The sequence below is a fragment of the Orbicella faveolata genome, unplaced genomic scaffold (genome assembly GCF_042242905.1).
Source record: "Orbicella faveolata isolate gen_17 unplaced genomic scaffold, um_ofav_v1 contig_48, whole genome shotgun sequence".
Taxonomy (NCBI): domain Eukaryota; kingdom Metazoa; phylum Cnidaria; class Anthozoa; order Scleractinia; family Merulinidae; genus Orbicella; species Orbicella faveolata.
In genome coordinates this window covers 12,337,285-12,357,070 of record NW_028301578.1, presented here as the reverse complement: position 1 = coordinate 12,357,070, position 19,786 = coordinate 12,337,285, and the positions used below count along the sequence as shown (strand labels likewise).

Sequence of the window (19,786 nt, the reverse complement as noted above, 5' to 3'; positions counted from 1 at the left end):
TGTTATGTTTGGTGCAGCTGTGTGCATTTTATTTCTTGTTAAATTGAAATGGCCAAAGAGCAAGAGTGTTTGGGAATTCTTGCTTTTAAATTTTTAAATGGTCGCAAGTATATGAATGAATAATTTTAAGATGGGTAAGAGAAAAATTCTCTAGAGAATATCACGTGGTCTACAATGGGAAAACAAACCGCCCGAGCAAAAGAGGTCTATAGATTCACTAACATGCTTCTAAATTAAAAGTGACTGACCTTTCTTTTCTGATATGTATTCCTGTCCAAACACAATATTTTATATCTGTTGTCACGGCCATATCCCATAGCGGGTTTCCCTAGTCACCTGTGGCATGACGGGATTATCATGATGGACCAATCACACACGATGACAGTTATTGTCAACAAGATGACAGTTATTGTCAACTGAGTCATTGTTGAGTTTCCGGTTAAATGAACTTCCTACCTACGTAATCCCTGTATGAAATAACACAACACTTGACTGACTCAAATGATGTGTACACGGAACTTTGAAACTTTGCTTAAGGCATCCTTCAAAGGTTGATCGACGCCACATAGTTGTATTGAAGGAAAGTACAATTAGGCACTCTCAGTGAGATATCGCGAAGTTTACTAGGATTGTTCAGGTATGTAAAGGAGTGCAGATTTTCTGTTGTTCCTTTGTGCATATTTACCTAAGCAACGATTGTCTAGCGCAGTTTGTTATTGCTTATTATAACCTGAGGTTATTATAAGAAGTTCGATTTGTTCTTTTGTTAAGAAATTAAAGCTTCTTTAAATTGGCTGAATACTTGCGAAGTAATGCGAATTAAGCTTCGTTTGTGCCCCTGAGGTGGAAAAGATCGCGTTTCAGTTGCTACTATTACGAGTCAATATTGAATATTTATGAAGCAATCGAGTAAGAGTAAAGTTGTTATTTGGCAAAGCTTGTGTGGGTGCTACTGTGCCAAAGAACTAAATATCGTCCTTAGCGTTTTTGTGAAACCTGGAATTGTTCAGCAGCCAGAATGCTAAAAAACAAACGTGAGTCCAGTGATGCGTTGAAACCCATCAAAGATTTCAAAACGCACGAAGGACACGACAGTCCCCGTCATTGGCATGGATTAAATTAAACGCTTGGTGAAGCCAGCTTAATTTTGTAGCTGTCTGATCTTTTTCAAGATTTGAAATTAAAAGTTAAAGTGCCCACCGAAAGGTATTGTAATTCACAATATTCCGCGCAGCTAAGACGTTGCCTCCGGGTGCACTCAAAAACGCACGCGTCGTGGTTGCGAGATCACTCGAGCATATGCCAAGGCGGGCTTAGTCAAGTTTGGTAGCGATCGAGAAAATTCGCACTTTCTGGGGGAAATAAGGATTGATGATGATGATGATGATGAAGATGGAAAACCTTGCAACGTACAAGGAAGACATAATTTATAATTCTTCAGAGGTAATCGACACGGACCTGAATTGGACATGCTTGGCCTCACATGGTCATCACGCTACGCCACAGTCTAAACAAACAATGAAGTATTTTTTCTTTGTTCATTTGCAATGATAAATGAGATCAAACCCATCGTAGATTAGTTTGCAGACTTCTTTAAACGGTAGGCAGACGTCCGCGCACCGTACGTGTACGCATTTGTAACGATGCGAAAAGAATATTGCATGTAACTGAAATTTAATATTTCAATTTAAACGTCGGAGAATGCTGTAAAACATATCGTCTTGCCCAAGATCCATCTAGCGTTTGGCTATAGCGTTGCATAATGTGTGTTAAATGTAGTCCTTAGAAATTGCTCACTTATGCTAATGCACAGCTGCTTGTGTTGTTTGATCCTTTAAATACACGAAATCCTATGTTAATTAGTTCAGAGAGCCAAGGACTAATCAGATTGCCCCATTACCGGTCCAGTACTTCTCTGAGAATTGGACCGGGCGCTGTCCCGACAGATCCCGCACGATAACCATTGAAGATTTTCTGGTATTTTTATGGCTTACGTTTCTCAAAGAACTTGCTTTCACGTAAAAGATTCCTTTTCGTTTTCTTCCACCTCTCATATACTTAACTGGCTCCCAAACAGAATTGCGCGTTGGTTGCGGGCATACATTTCGTTTTGAAAATTGGCAACTTTGTGGTCCCATATATTCATGAGTTTGCAACGGATTCGTATGAAACTTCGCGTAGTTACTAAATTTGGATGGATAAATTGAGCGGTGAGGCTATATTTTGTTCGAATGAAAAAAAAAAAAAAAAAAAAAATCGGAAAAGCGTGATATCGTCCAAAAATTTCATTGGGAATGACTGCATAACTAATTTCAAGCCTTCTTAAATTAGAAATTGCCGGCAGGATTGTTTCCAACGGTCATAAAAGAAAATGATCAAATATTGCCGTCATGAAAACTCGATTTCACTGAATTGAAAATGGTAAATTTCAGCAAAAACATCAACAATGCCACCCTTGTTTCAAATCTTAACAACATGTTTTGGTTTCTTAGCAAAGTTTTGGTTTATCAGAGTATCAGGGGGTTGATAACGACTACAAGACCCGGGGGGGGGGTACTACCTTATATGGGCTAGATGGGTATGTGCGGTTCAAAAGGGTATGGTTTTTGAACTGTTTTGGCCGAAAATGGGCATAGATTTTGACCACTTTGGTCGGAAATACACATATAGGTTACGTTTTTTACTCTGGCTTCAGTGGCAATGGGTATTCTGTGTACAAGGAACTGCTTGCGTTTCCGCATTCATCAATGTCAAATTTGTAACCCTTCTCTAATGTTTGCGTAAATGGTAGCCATTTGTGGTTACCTGCGGTCATATATTAGAATTGGTCTGAGAGAGGTCTGAAATGGGGTATTGTTGCTTCTCTCTTGTCAGAAATACGTTATGAAAAATCACAGAATTTGGTCTGAAATAGGGTAAGGGTTTCAAAATTCGGGCCACACTTCAAAAACGTTTGGGAGTACCTCCCCCGGACTACAAGAACTCACACGAACGTACAGGTTATCAACCAGTGAGACATGTGATAACGGTCTGATGCTTTCCATGTTGAATTTCACATATCAGCTTAAATCAAGAGAAAGACAGGAATTTGCAAAATATGTGCCAAACAGCTGGTGACAATCGAAGTGTCGTGTTTGATTAAAAAAGTGTTGTAACTAAGACTCGATTAGAAGACTCTGCACAATTTCTTCAAACTTCCGCATTGCAAAATTTCTTCAAAGTTCCTCATTCATTAACACTCATTATGATGTGAGTTTAATATTGTACCTCTAATCGCATTTTAAAATCAATAGATGACTTGGCCGACTCCAGACAGAATGACAAGCTTTGAAAACACAGCTGACGAATAATCACTGAATATGGCCTAGAGCAGTGTAGAACCAGGCAAAGACAATAAAGGTCATAAACAAAAAAGAGACGCAGATAAGATTTGCATTTTAATAACCCGCCTTGTTATTTTCCGTCTTCCTATCTTGGTTACGACTTACCAATTTCAGAACACTACTTAAAATTGCTCAGAACGTCACTGAAAGAGGTGAAGTTAGATGTGACTCGAAGACTCAAAACGAACTAACGAGTAAGTATCTAATGTGTATATGCCACATTCCTATGCTAAACAATTTTTTTTTTTTGATAGGAACTTTCAATTCTGAAATAATGGTTATTTTGAAGAAAACTTTGAAAAGGCCAGTTTCGTCTGTGAAATTTTGAATTTTGTGCAAGTTACGTTTCCTTTTTCAATTTTCCAATATTTGGAGCTAACAAAAACATTAGGTACGGAAAAATATTTTTCTCAAGCAGAAGCAAATTTGCATTGGTCGTTTCTCGCGTTGTTAGTTTGCGGAGGCCGGCTAGTTGTCTACGGCATTCAGTGCACTTAAAATGAAGAGTTGAAAAATATATTTTTTGCTACGTTTGCTATGAAGTGCAACTTTATCATTTACACGCACTTTCGCTGGTATTATACCGTACAAGGGAGTTCTAACTTTTACGTCTGTGAATGAAACCCTAGTGTGTGACCATTCATATGAAAGCTATTGAGCAGTACTTTCATGTGGTACTGTTTGTTATGCTGTACAAGGAGGTTTTAACTTTTAAGTCTGTGGATGAAACCCTGGTGTGTGACCATTCAACTGAAAGCTACTGAGCAGTACTTTCATGTGGTACTGTTTATTATGCTGTACAAGGCGGCTGTAACTTTTAAGTCTTTTTGGATGAAACCTTAGTGTGTGACCATGCAAATAAAAGCTATTGAGCAGCATTTTCATGTGGTACTGTTTCTTATGCGTGTAATCTTTAGATTTGTTAATGAAACCCCAGTCTGTCAGGGACCAATTACTCAGCATTTCATGTTTCACAAAATTGAATTTTACTCTTGGGAGAGGAGATTGTCACGATATAATTGTAAAATGTCTCCAGCAGGTATCGGTATGGTTGCCGTGTTGCTGGTTTTTTTATTATTATTATTATTATTATTATTTTTATGTTGCATTGTTTTGTTATTGTTACGAAAAGCCGGTTATTGCTTTAGAAAGAGCAAATTATTTCCAGTGATGTTTAGTTCTCATGGAGACAAGATTACCATGAACACTCTAAAATGATACCCGAGGGAAGGATACTAATTAAATTCAAAGATTTAAAGAAAAGGACCCGACAGGTCTATAATTATTTAGTTTTTATAAACCGCTTGTTTTCTTGAAGAATATTTAGTTTAAAAAACTTCGTCACTGTAGAGTTCTAATAACTTCTTTGTCGCTCGCAAAGAAAAAGACAAAGACAAACACACGTGCACGTGGAAAAATCCATATAATGACAGTTTTAATTAAAGCGTGCTAGTATCAGACGCATGCAATTAAATCGTTCCGCTTCAACAGAAACGACTGAGCAGTCGTTATACAACAGCGCTGTTGATTCCTCTCAACAGATTGTCGCGCATAGATAAATAGAGCTGCAATACCCATTTTCCAGTCTTGGTTTAAAGAAAGGTACGTATGGTTGTTTTCACTTGTTTCATTCGCTGGTTGTTCCCTCTTTTTTTGTCTGCCCCCTGATTAAAAGCGAAAGTAAGGAAGTGCAAATTCGTGTTCAGAAATCTTTTGCCAGTTACTAAAAGGAAGTCTTTAAGAACCAAGCCAGCCTCCAAGTTGTCTTCGGTACAAAATAAACCGTAGTTATTCGACGTCGTCTAGGCCTGATAACGAACGTAATCGGTAACCTTTGCGCAGTCAAATGAAACCGAGTGTGGTGTTTGTGAGGTCGCCCAGGCACATAGAGCTTACAAACGGTCGTCGCTACAGTTTTGTTCTTTCGTAAATTCCGACTTCTTATAGAGTTTGCCCTGTACCCAGTCGGTTTACATGATCGAATTTAACATGTTTAGCTCAACTGAACCAATAGTGGCGTCCCGATAGCGATATCCTTTTGATAGCAAGTCAATAGACTTCTATGAGACCCAGTGGGGAGCAAGTTTTGTACACATTACAAGATTTGAATTGCGATTTACCTGTAATGAAAGTGAAATACTTGGAAAATGAAATACAGCTCATCTTGAGTTCATGGAGTGCAAGAGAATCTTCTCCTAATTAACTAAATTTTCCAGGTACGCTCATGTATGACTAACCTTATTGTCGTCCGTTCAGTTAAGTTTGCTGAATATAATTATTACATCCATGACAGTTTTACTTGCCAATTTTTTTTCATAAATTGACCAGCCACTCATAGCTCACAATGACGCCTTAATTATTTTCATAATCTTGATCATAATGAAAAAGTCTTGCTTCTTATTTTCTAATAAGACCGGCCTTCGATATCCACTTTTTATATGACTCGCGTATTTTTGTGGTGTTTTAAATTTAGCAGTTATACTGAAAAAACAATTACAACTTGGCTGGTCAGTTAAGGCCTGTTTACAAGGAGGGAGGGTTGCCTTAGCATGAACTGACTGTGGCAGGCGCGGTGGCCTCATGGTTAGTGCGCTCGTCTCCGGATCGAGCTGTCCGGGTTCGAGCCCTGGCCGGGGACATTGTGTTGTGTTCTTGGGCAAGACGCTTACTCTCACAGTGCCTCTCTCCACCCAGGTGTATAAATGAGTACCGGCGAATTTAATGCTGGGGGTAACCCTGCGATGGATTAACATCCCATCCAAGGGGGAGTAGAAATACTCCTAGTCGCTTCATGCTACAGAAACCGGGATAAACTCCGGCCTGATGGGCCACTTGGCTCGCATGCAGACTTTACCAGTTAAGTTTGCTGAATATAATTATTGCATCCATGACAGTTTTACTTGCCAATTTTTTTTTGATAAATTGACCAGCCATGCATAGCTCACAATGACGCCTTAATTATTTTCGTAATCTTGATCATAATGAAAAACACAAGCTTCTTATTTTCTAATAAGACCGGCCTTCGATATCCACTTTATTTATGACTCGCGTATTTTTGTGGTGCTTTAAATTTAGCAGTTATACTGAAAAAACAAGTACAACTTGGCTGGTCAGTTAAGGCCTGTTTACAAGGAGGGAGGGTTGCCCTAGCAAGCCGGTTAACCCTAGCTGGAGGGCAAAGGAAAGTCCAGGTTTTACAAGCAAAATTTCACAGGCATGGTAACCCTACAACCCGGGATAACTTAATGCGCGGTTACACTCAAAGGGTCTGGAAACAATTAGAAAGTTAACCCGGGTAGGCGGGTTAACCCTACCTGGAGTGTTTACAAGGGAGAAAGTTAACCCGCCTGCCGGGGCAACCCTAGCACGCAGGTAGGGTAACCCGCCTACCCGGGTAACCCTAGCTGCTTTGTAAACACGACGAAGGAAAAAAGAGGAAATGTGTGAGTGCTAGGTTAACCCGCTTGCTAGGGTAACCCTCTCTCCTTGTAAGGCCCCATCCACACGCATCCGGATATTTTTGAATCCGCAACTTTTGCTTTCCGGATACGGCTTCGGTCCACACGCATCCGGCAAATTCGGCAGCGAATCCGGATATTTTTTAATCCACTCTCCAGAGTGGAAAAAAGTAATCCGCAACGAATCCGATAACGTGTGGACGGTGAATCCGGATACTTTCGAATCCGATGACGTATCAAAATCGTGTCCAGTCTCTTACCTAGCAATAAACCAATATGGCGGGACAACGTGTAGGCCTAGTTTCTCTAGAGTGAATCTGGATACCATCGGATGCGTGTGGACAGGCGAATTCGATTTGAATACGCTACGTGTGCACGAGGAAATTTTTGAATCCGGAAAGAAAAAGTTGCGGGTTAAAAAAATATCCGGTTATGTGTGGACAGGGTCTAAGTTCTGCGTAGTCTGTGGAACGCGAACAGGTGATTTTTGAATTATTTTTTTATAAAAAGAAATACCTCTTAGTCAGCGGTTCTTGGGTATGTCATCATGGATCAATGGATCAGTGAGAGATATATGTATGTCGCACATGGTTTTCTTCTGACATTTCCGATGCTTCGTTTACTATAGTTGAGCCGAGGACTTTGTGGATGGGTTTCGAAAGAGTTCAGAATTCAATAATCAGCCGAGGATTCATAATCTTTGGAATACACTAACATGTCATCAAGGCTTTGCCTTCAGAAATCTTAAATGAAATGAGTCTTGGCCGCTCGGTAGCTTGGTGAATTCTAGGACAAGAATGATTGTTTTGAGTGCAAAATGCAGTATTGGGATGGTGCATGACGTGCAGTTAACGAAAAAAGAATTGAATCCAAACCATTTATGTTTGCGCAAAATTTTTCAGTTTGTGAATGCAAGTTTCGATTAAGTAACGCTGTTCACGGAGTAACACTGTCTTCTCGTTGAAACGTTCCTTGGAATCGATACTGAGATACTCATTTGAAGTGGTTTTCTCTGTCGAAACCAAAGAAATTACGGACGGCTAGATATGAATGAGAACACAGCTGAGTTTTGAAATTTGTTTAGTTGCAGGTAAATGCAACAAGATATTTTTATTTGTTAGTTTCAAATGGTAACTTGACACTTTTGTTTTTCACGCACGAGTGGTTGCAATTAAAACTGACGAATCAGTGACTCTTGTTCACACGGTCAGAATAAACAAACAAGAGGCCAATTCAGCGGCACCTCAAGAAACTTTAACATTTTCTGTAACTGACTATTTGTAACCAAAAAAACTCTCAGGCGTTGGGATGGGTAATGTGACAAGGAATCGTCCAAAACTCTGCAGATTTCAAAGTGTCTTACAAAATTAATACAGCTTTTCATGTGTCTGGTTGTTTCAAGTCTCAACTGTTAGGTAAGGCTAATGTCCTCTCGTTTAAATGGGTTTTGATATCAATATTAATTTGAAGAAGTTTCGTTGAATATCAAAACCAAAAAAACTACGATAATTGCTGGCAACAAAATAAGACCATGCTAAATTGGGTCTTGTTATAAAATGAGTTAAATTCAATGACACGTTGACCAGCAAACGTGAGAATTTTATTTTTCACGCCAACGTTTTTAACTTGATACTTTTGTTTACCTCATAAAGGTATACAACACGGAACTCTTGTTTTCTGGAAAACATAGGGGCGATGTACTTTTTCTTCATTGCTGGAGAAAACTGGTATAATATTAAATATCTGGTGAAAAATGGAACAAGAACGATTTTTTTTAAATACAACTGAGAAGCGTTTCAACTAGAACCTACAGTACAAACTATTTTCACTGACGACTGACTCTGGAAAGCTGGTACACTAACTAAGAACAAACGCCTCTCAATATATGTCAACAACTACCGGCACCTTACAACTGACTTTATCCACGACGGAAACGAAACCGAAAAACGGACCTTTAAGAGACCAACTTAATTGGACTAACAGTAGGACTGATTTGACTAACAACGGACGGATCGAAAACCGGCCAATGACTGATGACATCTTTACACGAGTCTTACAGCCAATACCATCATGGCTAAACTGATCAATCACTTTCAACGGAGCAGATTTATAACACCATCGACTAACAAACTATTCACTTGACTCTGAAGATGACTTCTGCCCAAGTTGTCGAAACGTCAGTCACCAACAACAGTTCTTTTCATAACTACCCTCACCCGGACGATCGACGATTACACAATACGAACTAAAGAACGTTTTGTAAGCTAAACCTACAGTGAAACAAAGTCTAATTTTTTTTCTCTGCTGTACATTGTAACCAAACAAACTTGTTGGATTAACCTTATCATAACTGTTAAGAGTGAGTGCTGCTACCTCTGGGGGCTTTTGATTCACCAAAAAATAACTGTTGCACGCCTTGCGTGCCTATGTTTCTTATTTGCATTTGGAACTGAACGCTGGCGCACTGAACAGATCTAGACAATTGCAAATTTCGCTGGTAAAATATAAATTCGATTTCCACTAGGCGTCGTCGTCGGCGTCGCCGTCATCGTTGCTAAAGCTACGTAATCTTGTTAAAGAGGGAACCTTGCTTTGGTTAAATGGCTCCGGACAACATAGTAAACTTGACCATGAATTTTGATAGCCAAATTCGAAAACCCTCATTTTGGTATAGTCCACTGAGCAAAGAGCATCGTCGGCGACTTCAAACAACAAGTTGTTATTAGTTTACACGAGAAAGTTAAACTTGTTGAGGAAAAAAGACTAGCGACACTTGCCAAGGAAACATGTCAGAAAAAAATGCGGTAGTAATTAATCGGTAATGGTGCGCTGAAAAAGTGACGAAGTTCATATTTTGTGATTGAACAGAAAATTTTGATTGGGAAATATTCTTCGGAAGATACATGTACTGAGAAAGGCTAGCTGTTTATTTCTTACCTATGGTACAAATATCGGTTCGAAAATAAACCAATTATTCTCGCTACAAATGCGTTGCGATGAATTGAAATATAGAAGAAACTTCTTCCTTCCATTTATTTGACAAAGGAAGTGCTTTTAAATGTAAATTTTATCAGCCTTCATCAGTAAAGAAAATTGCTAAATGTTTGTTTTAGAATATTAAAAACCTAGTAGCATTTCATTTTGATGATTTTGTTGTACCTATATGGGAAATCTTTATTCCAACTCCGATTGATTCTGATATGGGGCTGCATGTGCCTGAAGTTGGTATCCCATTCTTCGTGTGCAGAAACTCTTTAGCTCATCGAGCACATTTTAGGAATATTTTAGTCGTCGTAAACAAACATCTGAGCTTTGCACGCTTACTTTCCTGCGCGCAAAGGCTGATTAATGTCCACTTTCTCCGTACCACATCATAAGAAATTAAATGAGTGGGCTGTGAGACTAAACGAGTTGGTCACATTTGGAAAATGAACTAGTCACACGCGCACACTAAATTGATTTAGAGCAACGGGGGGGGGGGGGCGGGGGGAGGAGGAGGGGGGAGTTAAAAAGGGGAAGAAAATATGATACTTGAAACTGTTAATTCGGATCTTCGATTAGTTTTCAATGAATATGATATGTATTTCACTGCCTGCGTGCAGTTAATACCTTTTTACCCGGCCAAGCGAAGGCTCGTATTTGATATTGATTGTTTCCATGCAGAATCATAATTAATAGAATTGACTGACACGAAAGAAAAATCAACACAGGGTCAAAATGCCTTTGTTTCTAGCCAATGAAACAATTCCAGTGTGTCCTAGTTGACAGCAAGCATTAAAAGCCTTTAAAGTAAACTGAGTTTAATGTTGTAGGAAATTGCACGGCTTTTAGTTCACGATCACTCAAATTCAAATTACGCCGTATATTCTATTAGCATTATTCAACACAAGTATTATTCAGTTTTTTAAATCAAAGCTGGTTTAAGAGTACCATTTCATATTCTGTTCGCGTGAACTAACCTTCCCCATTAGCCCGCTCTGGAAGATACGAAATGTTAACAAGCACGAACAGGTAATAATTCTTATGTTAACAATACTTATCAGTCCAATATCCTGCCTCCTTAATATCTGAAAGTGCTTTTAATACACTGAATAGGTTGACACCTCGGCTGCCATTTATAAAAGCATCAGGAAATCGCAAGATCGTTTAGATGAAGAAATACTAAAAGATGAGTTTAATTAACCATGCGCCATTTTTCTTGACCTTTCCTCACAGATGAATCCTTGGTTAGTTTTTGCTGTGGTGCTTTGCCAAGCTTTTGTCCTCTCTGAAGCTTTGGCGAGCAATTGCACTGGAGGCTGTTCGTGTTCGGAGCTCGTTGGTGAAAATGACATCCATGCAAAATGCACGGTTACTGACTTGAAAGAGCTGTTGAAGTTCATCCGTCACCCTCTTGATGTGAAATCTTTGTGAGTAACAAATTGTTTCGTTTCTGTTGTATAATTTACATTCATTTTAACAAAAAACAATCAGATTTTCCCCAAAATGCAAACTTTACTGCTAAGACATTGTGTACGGTCTATAAAGACATGATCAGAAGGTCGCTCTAATTTTAAATCTTTCTTGAAGTCGCGAACCGATCCGTGACACATAGTAACCTCTTCAACAAGGACACCGAAGAGAAGGCTGGGCGCGTGTCCGTGTTATGCGGGCTGATTTCCTTATTATAGAGGTACAGAAAGTATCAAGCCCGAGATACCCACAGAACTCTCTCTATTGTCCGGATTGATCCGGTTAATAGAGGTGTCCGCTTAGGGGATTCTTGCCTTTTTTTTGATCAGGAAACTATAGTAACAAAGTAATGTTTAGGACATTCTAAGGTCGGTGTTCGCCTGATACAGGATGTACACTTACTAACGTGTCCTGTTGATTCAATTTAATATATGACTTCTGTTTTCACCGTGACCATTCAAGTGATTTGTCCTTAGTATTGAAAAGATGTCCGTACTATAGACGTGTCCGTAATAAAAAAAAAATGTCTGTGTTATAGAGGCGTCCGTGAGGAGACGCTTATACTGTATCTGGTTTACTTTCATCAATTTGATGAGAAGTCTTCAAACAGCCTCTTCATGCGTATCATTATTTTATTGAAAGTCACAATCAGAGAAGAATTGCGCTTGTTAGCTCTCGCTGTGAATCTATTGTAACTGAGAGATTTGACGTTAGGGAACTGATATTTTTACGGGATTTCCCGCTTGACGAGTCCTTTAGAAACATTCAAAATAAAAACTGCTCGAATTATTTCTGCTCAAAACGCCACGACCTTGTAGCGTTGGCTCATCTTTTGCTTCAGTGAAATTTCCGATACAGACGAAACGAAATTACCAAATACTGCAGGGTATTTGAACAATTTGTTAGTTGTCACTAAAGATATTATATATTAAAATAATATCTTTTAATTAACGCAGTCACTTTTGAAAACCACTGTTGCTCGTCATTTTATTCTGTCAAATTAAAATCATTTCCTATTTAAACAGTCTCAAATGATAGCCAAATTATAATAAACCCATGTCTCCGCACACGATGCCATAAATCTGTTGTTATTAAATTTATTTAGATGACTGAGAAAATTACTTCCTTTTGACTGGCTGGGGTCAGATCAATTTATCGTTGATCAGTTTTAACTTTGCATTGCAAAGACGTGAAATTTAATGGCGTGCGCTTTAGTAATTTTCTCAATCATGTAATAAATGAGTAATCTTATGAAAACTCGAGCAATTATAGGCTTAAAATTACTCGTGATATTTGGAAATTCTTTCAAATTGCCCCTCGCCTAAAAACTCGTGGCAAATATGAAACGTAAACAGCACTATTTAAATACGAAGAGCTCGACCAAACTAGATGGGAGTGCTTCTCCAAAAGCGCTCAGAATTAAACAGGCTAATAGATTGAAATGCATCGCGCAATATAATTGAATAAATGGGCGAAAAAACGTCGGCCCAGATTGCACGGTTATGTTTCATCTAACAGGGTTCAAAATATGAGAACAACGTAATTCAATTAATATCCAAAACATCGTATAACATTATGTAGCGCCATTTTTGGCTATGACTTGTTAAATGACATTGAGAACTTTTATTTTGCAGTTATCTTGATGACTGACTTATTTCGGTCTAGAAAATCGGAGTAGAAATGTTCAGACGTTTATGTCAATAAGGAAAAAAATTAATCTGTGTCTTATTTATATTTCACCTACACTTTTTTTTTTTTTTTTTTTTTTGCTTCTTATTCAGGGAAATCTTCGCCAGTGGAGTAAACACTATTGCTGTCGGATCGTTCAGTAATTTCACTAATCTCGTAAATTTGTAAGTATAAAACACTGTATTTTCAACATTATACCTATTTTGTATAACAAGGACAGCACATATCTGTAACAGATTCACGACTGACAAACCTATGGCCTGGAAATTCTCGATGACATTGGAATTTGAAAACAAAAAAGTGCGACTGAAAGAACGTCAAGTTGAGACTAGATTCTGTGATGAAGTTATGACGTCTTGTTACACTACTTATTTTCCTCTGGCGAGGCTTTTATTTTACGAAAGAAATATAGAGAAAACGTCATCCTTTAAAAGTCCTTCTACATAGCCCGATGCATTATTCAGTATTCAAGGGTACTCAGACCACTGAAGAAATTGCGTTGTGACCCTGAGAACAGTTTTCACTGAGTTTCGGAAGTTTATTTGTGTTTGCTTTGTTTTTGAACTACGCCAAGCGACTGGCTTCAAAAAGTCGCGCCACTTAACCAACCCAATGAGAAGTTAATGAAACCAAAGCCAATCGTATCTCGCTTGCACACGATTTCCCGCGCTTTGCGTCAGCTACATGTACCTGCTTTGAGTTTTGATTGGCTCACTAGATTGTGTGCGTCCTTTGTGATTGGCCAGAGTGATTACTTTGGTTTTGATTTTTCTACACTCAATTGAAAACCGCTCTAAATATAAAAATACGTTAAACTAGAAACTAACGTGATGCTTCTATTTTGCAGGAGTCTTTCAAACAACAGCATTCGCGTTATAACGGATGGTGCTTTCTCAGATCTTATGCAATTGCAGAGGCTGTAAGTATCTCAGATCTGCTACCGCCTGAGAAAATACTGTGTTAGGTGTCAGTAACAATTTTTCAATGTTTGTTTGTTCGTCGATCCTGGCACCAGTCAAGAAGGTAAGGTTTTCCAAAGAAAAATTAAAAATCAAGTTCTGTTAGACGTGTTTCTCTAAGGTTTGATTGTTAAAGGTACATGTATCATAAAAAAATGGATGAATAAGAATGGAATTGTAACGCATTCTGTCAGTATGTTAGCAAATGAGAAAATTGAATATAAAAGATTCGAATAGACCATTTTTGTATTCCCGGTATTGGACTGGAACTAGCTTGCAATTGAGGCTAATGCGGGGAATCTTTTCAAATGTAAGTGACATTAATCTCTTAATAAAATTCCCCCGCATGAGCCTCTATTGCAAGCTAGTTCCAGTCCAATACCGAGAAAACGAATGTGGCCTAAATTGAAATGTCTGACTGGTTTCTTCTCCTTCGTATTGCTGTAGGAACCTGTCTGGGAATCAGCTAACAAACTGGGAAGGAAATTCTACGAGCCACCTACCATCTTTAATGTACTTAGACTTATCCGGGAACCCAGATTTTAAACTTCCATTACCTTTGCTTAAACTGCGCATGCTTCAAGAGATCAAGGGAGTGACCTGGAACGAGCCTTGTGCAAACTGTGTTTTGGTCAAAAACTACACCTTACAAAATGGCGATTTTAAAAATAAAAACATAAATATCGAGACCGCTCAACTTCAGAAAGGAGAATACCTTGTCGGTGTCATGGAGGATTGTCGCCTGAACAAATTTCAAGCTAGCGAGGAGGTCACTGCGTATGCAAAACTCGGATTCTTTCCGCAATGTTTAGAGACAAGTTCAGCTTGTTACCAGAGCGAGATTCGAGTCACCCCGATACACCGTTGCTGGGATGGGGATAACAAGATACTGTACGTGGAGTTTTTAATTTCACCAATTTCAATGCTTCTGAATCTAACAGTCATCTTTGTTACACTAACAACGAGAGTCTTGCGCAGAAATGTCACCATGTTCCTCACGAGCAATATGGCTCTTAGTGACTTCATGATCAGTCTGTACACGCTTATCTTGGTCAGCGCAAGATTGAGGCCGTACACGGAGTTTCTGTTGATCATAGACAACCTCTGCAATGCCATAGGCTTCATGTGGCTCACTGGTCAAATTGTTAGCATTAAAACGTCTATTATCTTGTCAGTTGAACGCTATCTAGCCGTCGTCTATTGCATGAAGCCTTCGGTGCGAGTGACCCGCAAGATAGCCGTGGGCCTGGTTGCGCTTACGTGGTGTTTGGGCGTGGCTGTTGCCGTCCTGCCATTGGCTAAAATCTCCGTCTACAATAGTAACACATACTGCATTCCTATTCGCCCGATTAAAGACATACCGCACTCGTATCAGCTGAGCATCGGGTTATCTCTTTGGGGTATCCTGCTGTACATCATTACAGTACCTATGTATGTGAAGATTTTTCTTGTTGTCAAGAAATCGAGTGAAAGAGCTGGCAATAAGAGAGATAGCACGTTAGCCCGAAGAATAGGCACAATGGTTCTCAGCAACATGCTGTTTTTCCTGTTTCCAATAATTATTGCATTTCTATGGCTAACAACAAATCTGCGAGTGACAATGTCACCGCAGAGCAGAGCAACCCTCACCAGCGTTCTTCCAACTTTACTATTTAGCTTCAACTCACTTATCAACCCTCTACTGTACGCGTTCAGGTTGGAGAAATTCCAAAAAGCCCTTAAATTGAAGATAGACAATATCTGTCTTAGGAAAGGCAGAAGTTCCTCCTTGACTAGTTCAATTTCCCGTCAAATGACTCACCAAGTTCAGAGAGGGAAAACTGTTAGCTCCCCTGCTGGTGGAAGTCCTGATCCAAATTTGACACAGATTTGAGTTAACATATCATAAGACTCCATGCTGTTCAATTACGGTTTGTTAGAAAGCTTTTCAAGATAAGCTGCTTTAGCCCAAAGAGAGTGGACATACTTACATATTGAGGAGGGACGGTTGGAGAGTATGTTTCGTCCTCTCCTCAGTCTTACTCGTTCGTAAGGACCAAGATGGCCGATTTACAGCACACTGCAAAGACTGTAAACATTTTAAATGACAAATGAGCATTTTTTAGATAGCATTATTTTTTAAAATTCTAAGTTGCATGTAGTATGAGCTAAAGAAAAAAGAAAACTTATGGAAAGCAACCCGATTCCGTGAAATGTTCAGCTGCTCCCATCAGCTCCTCAAATACGAAGGAGCTTTTCAGATAAGCCGCTTAATTGGAAAATGCTATTTCAGAACCTACTGTGGAATCTGACAAAGACTAGTTTCTTGTTACTCTTAATATTTTGGCTTTGACTTTGCTTGGTACCCGATAGTCTTCCTTCGGTCGTCATGCAATACTCTCCCGTCTGATGTGTTGCGTGACGGCAAGGGACTGGAGTACGTAACGCCGGAAGAGTGTTGCGTTACGATCCAAATAGGAGCTGTCAGGTAGACCTCTTCCATTAGCAATTTGGAGATTATTGGGTCTCTGATTGGCTGAGAAATTTGATAAACACTAAGCTAAAACGTTTTAAAAGTCGAAACGACAGAGTATAGTAAATAGCAAAATATAGAGAACTCGTATAACTATTGTAATTTATAGTCGCAAGAATTCCTATTCTGATTTTAAACTATTTTTTAATAATAGAAATTAATGAATATATTGACAATTGTTCATGTAGTTTCTGGTATTATTGTTAACTCGGCGATGTTTTGAACCCAACTGCAACAGTAAATAGCTAATGCATGAGTTCGTTAAGGTGCGAACGAGAGGTGCGAATTAACCTGAAGCGCGAGCGGGTGTTGATGGGAACTCTCCACAAATCACTGCTTAGTCACAGAATCGTAAGCGCTGCATCCGGGAACACGTTCTATTTCCTATTCCCTCTAGCCCGTACATTATTATAATGCATTTAAGGAAATAAGTTCAGAGTACTCAGCTGACACCTCTATGTATTTGAATTCGCACTCAGACTCTCTGTCCTGAAAAAAGACCGAAAGAAGGACAAGGTGAAATCCTCTAACTCCTTATTCCCAGAGCAGAGAACCCGGAGTTGGTAACTGTTATTTTTTGTGCAGGCTTTTCCTTTCACTATTAAAACGAAACAGACCTCTTTTGTGGTTAGCCTGTCAACAGGTTTCATAGGATGTCAACAAAAAAATCAAGAACAAAAAGAAAACAAACGAGCGTGTAGGCTCACTCTCCGACTCGACGAATTTTTTCGCTTATACCAGTCCGGAATATCCCGATAAATTAGGACATCTGTGATGTCACGAACTCACGTTTCAACCAATGAGAATGCGCGTTTTGGTTGGAGTGTTGTGTCTCAAAACAAACCAAGAGATTCAAGATGGCGGACAAACAGAGTCGCGAATACTTTCCAATGCCATGAATGCGGACCTTCAGGAGGTATAAATTTATCTCGAATTGAATTAAATACTGTCCAAATTATAAAATAAAAGGAAAGTTTGTGTTTGCGTTCCATGTCAGACAATTCTGCCCAGATAACGATTATCCTCGGACCGAAGGAAGCACCACAGAACGCAATGCGAGCCACGTTTGACGAGCTGCTGTTATCATTCTTTGGCAGGAGACCGTACAATCGGTAAGCATCTTTACTCTGCATTTTTCTAAGCACAGAAATGATCGATATGAGAATTGAGGCTTTCCTCTTATCTGGGGATTATCGGGCCGAAATCGACAGCACGCGCGTGTTCTTATATGTCAGCAAAGATAAATTGTAGATGTCCGAAATGTTATACGTTTTGGCTAAATCGAGGAAATGAAATCATCATTAAACAAATTTCACGAGTGAGAAATTCTTGTTCTTTTATACAAAATAAACTAAGCTAGAAAAAAATGTATCCAAAATTTTAGTGTCGTCAGATGCAGGGATAGTCAAAAATTCTGTCAATATATTCTTTGTAAATCTGAAATTTCTCCATTTTGGTATTTATTTCAAATATTTCTTGTATCTATTTGTTGCTGTGCTAAAAGATATCATGTCTGATTTCCACATTTAAATTATGAAAACTTACATATAATTGCTGACTTTCACAAGTTAGTTACCCAACAATATCAAAATATAATTCCTGGACAGGTTGACAAGGGAGCATTCACAACCCATCCACATGTCCTAAGGTTTTATTATATATTTATTTAAAGTATACAAAACAAATTCAGTCTTGAAAGTGAAATCCATTTTATTTTATTCACTCTTTAGGTACTCTCGACCTTGAATTTGCCTCTTGGCAGAATGCAGGACCTGAAAGAAATCACAAGCGCTTAGAAGATTATTACATTGCTTACACATGTCAATATTATTACAAATGTATTTTTCGTTTTAACATATGAATTTATTTTGAATGTAGTTACCACATTAGTCTCATTAAATAAGAGATTGCCCTCAAGTGGTCTGATAACTCTTATGTTTTCTATTTTTTATTACATATTCTTAACCAAACTGATATGTTTCCTGTTCACAACCAATTAATGTTTTGCATTAGTTTCATAATTAGTGATGTTCAACACTCACACTACATTCTAAACTCTCGTACCTTTTCAGTCTTTGCGTTCATAAAAATTATTTTGCAAAAACATTACTTTCTGGTACATCCAAGCTTCATGGGGAGGTGAAAAGAATCATCATCTACTAGGAACAGCTGCAGTGTGTATAGTTTTTAAAAAATGCCTCACCAAAAAAGAGTACAATGCCCCCTACAAACCTTAACTTACATGTTTGCATGGCCCTCAACGTCTGATAAATGAGCACAAACAATCTCTCTACCCTTTGCGCCATTCCTTGGGATACTGATAGCATCCATTTACAGGGAATCACTGCACTACCCCTGGCCTGTCTGTTTCGCTGCCACTTCTGTGCTGTAGGTGGTTTTCAACAGGCTGCTGGCTCTCCAGTGATAAAACTGGGGTGCACATTCGGTGAATCCACCAAAACAGAGACCTCCCAAATTTGTTTAATTTCGTCCGCGTACTTAGTCCTCTCTTTTCCCTTTGTTTTTTCCCCAAAATTCGGCAAAGTGCCTCGAGCAGTCGAGGATGCTCTTCCATGTACTTAAGAGAGAGAAATTGAAAACAACTGTCATAAAAATGAAGGAACGATGCATTACTCAAGCCTTACAACAACAGCGGTTCAGGTACGCTTGTAACGCTTCAAATTCAAAGAGAGTTTACAAAATATCGACGATGTTTACAACCGTGTAATTTGGCATGATGAAACTTTAACAACACTAGAACCAGTAAAAAATATACAAAGCTCAATGAAAAATACGTGAATACTAGAAAATAACGCGTACACTTTACTAACCTTAATATTTGGCCACAAAATCGCGTCTACATCGTCGCTTGACACAAAAATAACTCAATGATTAGAAGACAGTCAACGTCTTCCTACTACCAAAATGGCCGCTTATTCTCCTTCTCAACGTTTGGTCACAAAAAGTCCTGGATAATGCTGGCCAGACTCTATGCGAGACTGGAAACAACATACTTTCTTTGTCCGCATAAAAGGTCCGCCATTTTCCCTGCTAACAATAGCTTCATGACGTCATGACTGTCCTAATTTATCGGGATACCTGGAACTGGAACTGGCGGAAGTCAGAACGCAAATTCTCATTCCTAAAAGCTCCAACTGGAAAACTACCCTTTCAGAAGTTCCGTTTCTTTCGAAAATGTTTTATGCCAATGAACAGAGCCATCGAAAGTACAGTAAATTTCCATTTACATGGGTTTTGAGACGGAAACACGTGAATCTCCGAGTTTCTGGGGACTGGAGACCATTTAAATCAAACGAAGTGTTACATGTTGTT

The 19,786-nt window shown here is 38.9% G+C and overlaps 1 protein-coding gene and 1 long non-coding RNA gene across 4 annotated transcripts; one reads left to right on the top strand and one right to left on the bottom strand.

Annotated features, from left to right (window-relative positions):
- Window positions 1-422: 422 nt before the first annotated feature.
- LOC110039700 (putative glycoprotein hormone G protein-coupled receptor) lies at window positions 423-18,370 on the top strand. Of its 3 annotated transcripts, none has more exons than XM_089280798.1 (7): window positions 423-4,985; window positions 11,057-11,250; window positions 13,075-13,146; window positions 13,830-13,901; window positions 14,389-17,369; window positions 17,451-17,565; window positions 18,184-18,370. In XM_089280798.1, the coding sequence occupies exons 2-5, from the start codon at window positions 11,057-11,059 to the stop codon at window positions 15,812-15,814; spliced, it is 1,764 nt and encodes a 587-aa protein (XP_089136924.1). In that variant the 5' UTR covers window positions 423-4,985; the 3' UTR covers window positions 15,815-17,369; window positions 17,451-17,565; window positions 18,184-18,370. The 3 variants fall into 3 exon arrangements, with proteins under 3 accessions (XP_089136924.1, XP_089136923.1, XP_089136925.1); XM_089280797.1 differs by having other exon boundaries at window positions 427-637; XM_089280799.1 differs by lacking the exon at window positions 423-4,985 and adding an exon at window positions 10,344-10,852.
- Window positions 18,089-19,695, bottom strand: LOC149096578 (uncharacterized). Its single transcript, XR_016204472.1, has 3 exons — window positions 19,285-19,695; window positions 18,696-19,031; window positions 18,089-18,225 (listed from the first exon to the last, which is right to left on the bottom strand). It is a non-coding gene; the product is annotated as an uncharacterized LOC149096578 (long non-coding RNA).
- Window positions 19,696-19,786: the final 91 nt, after the last annotated feature.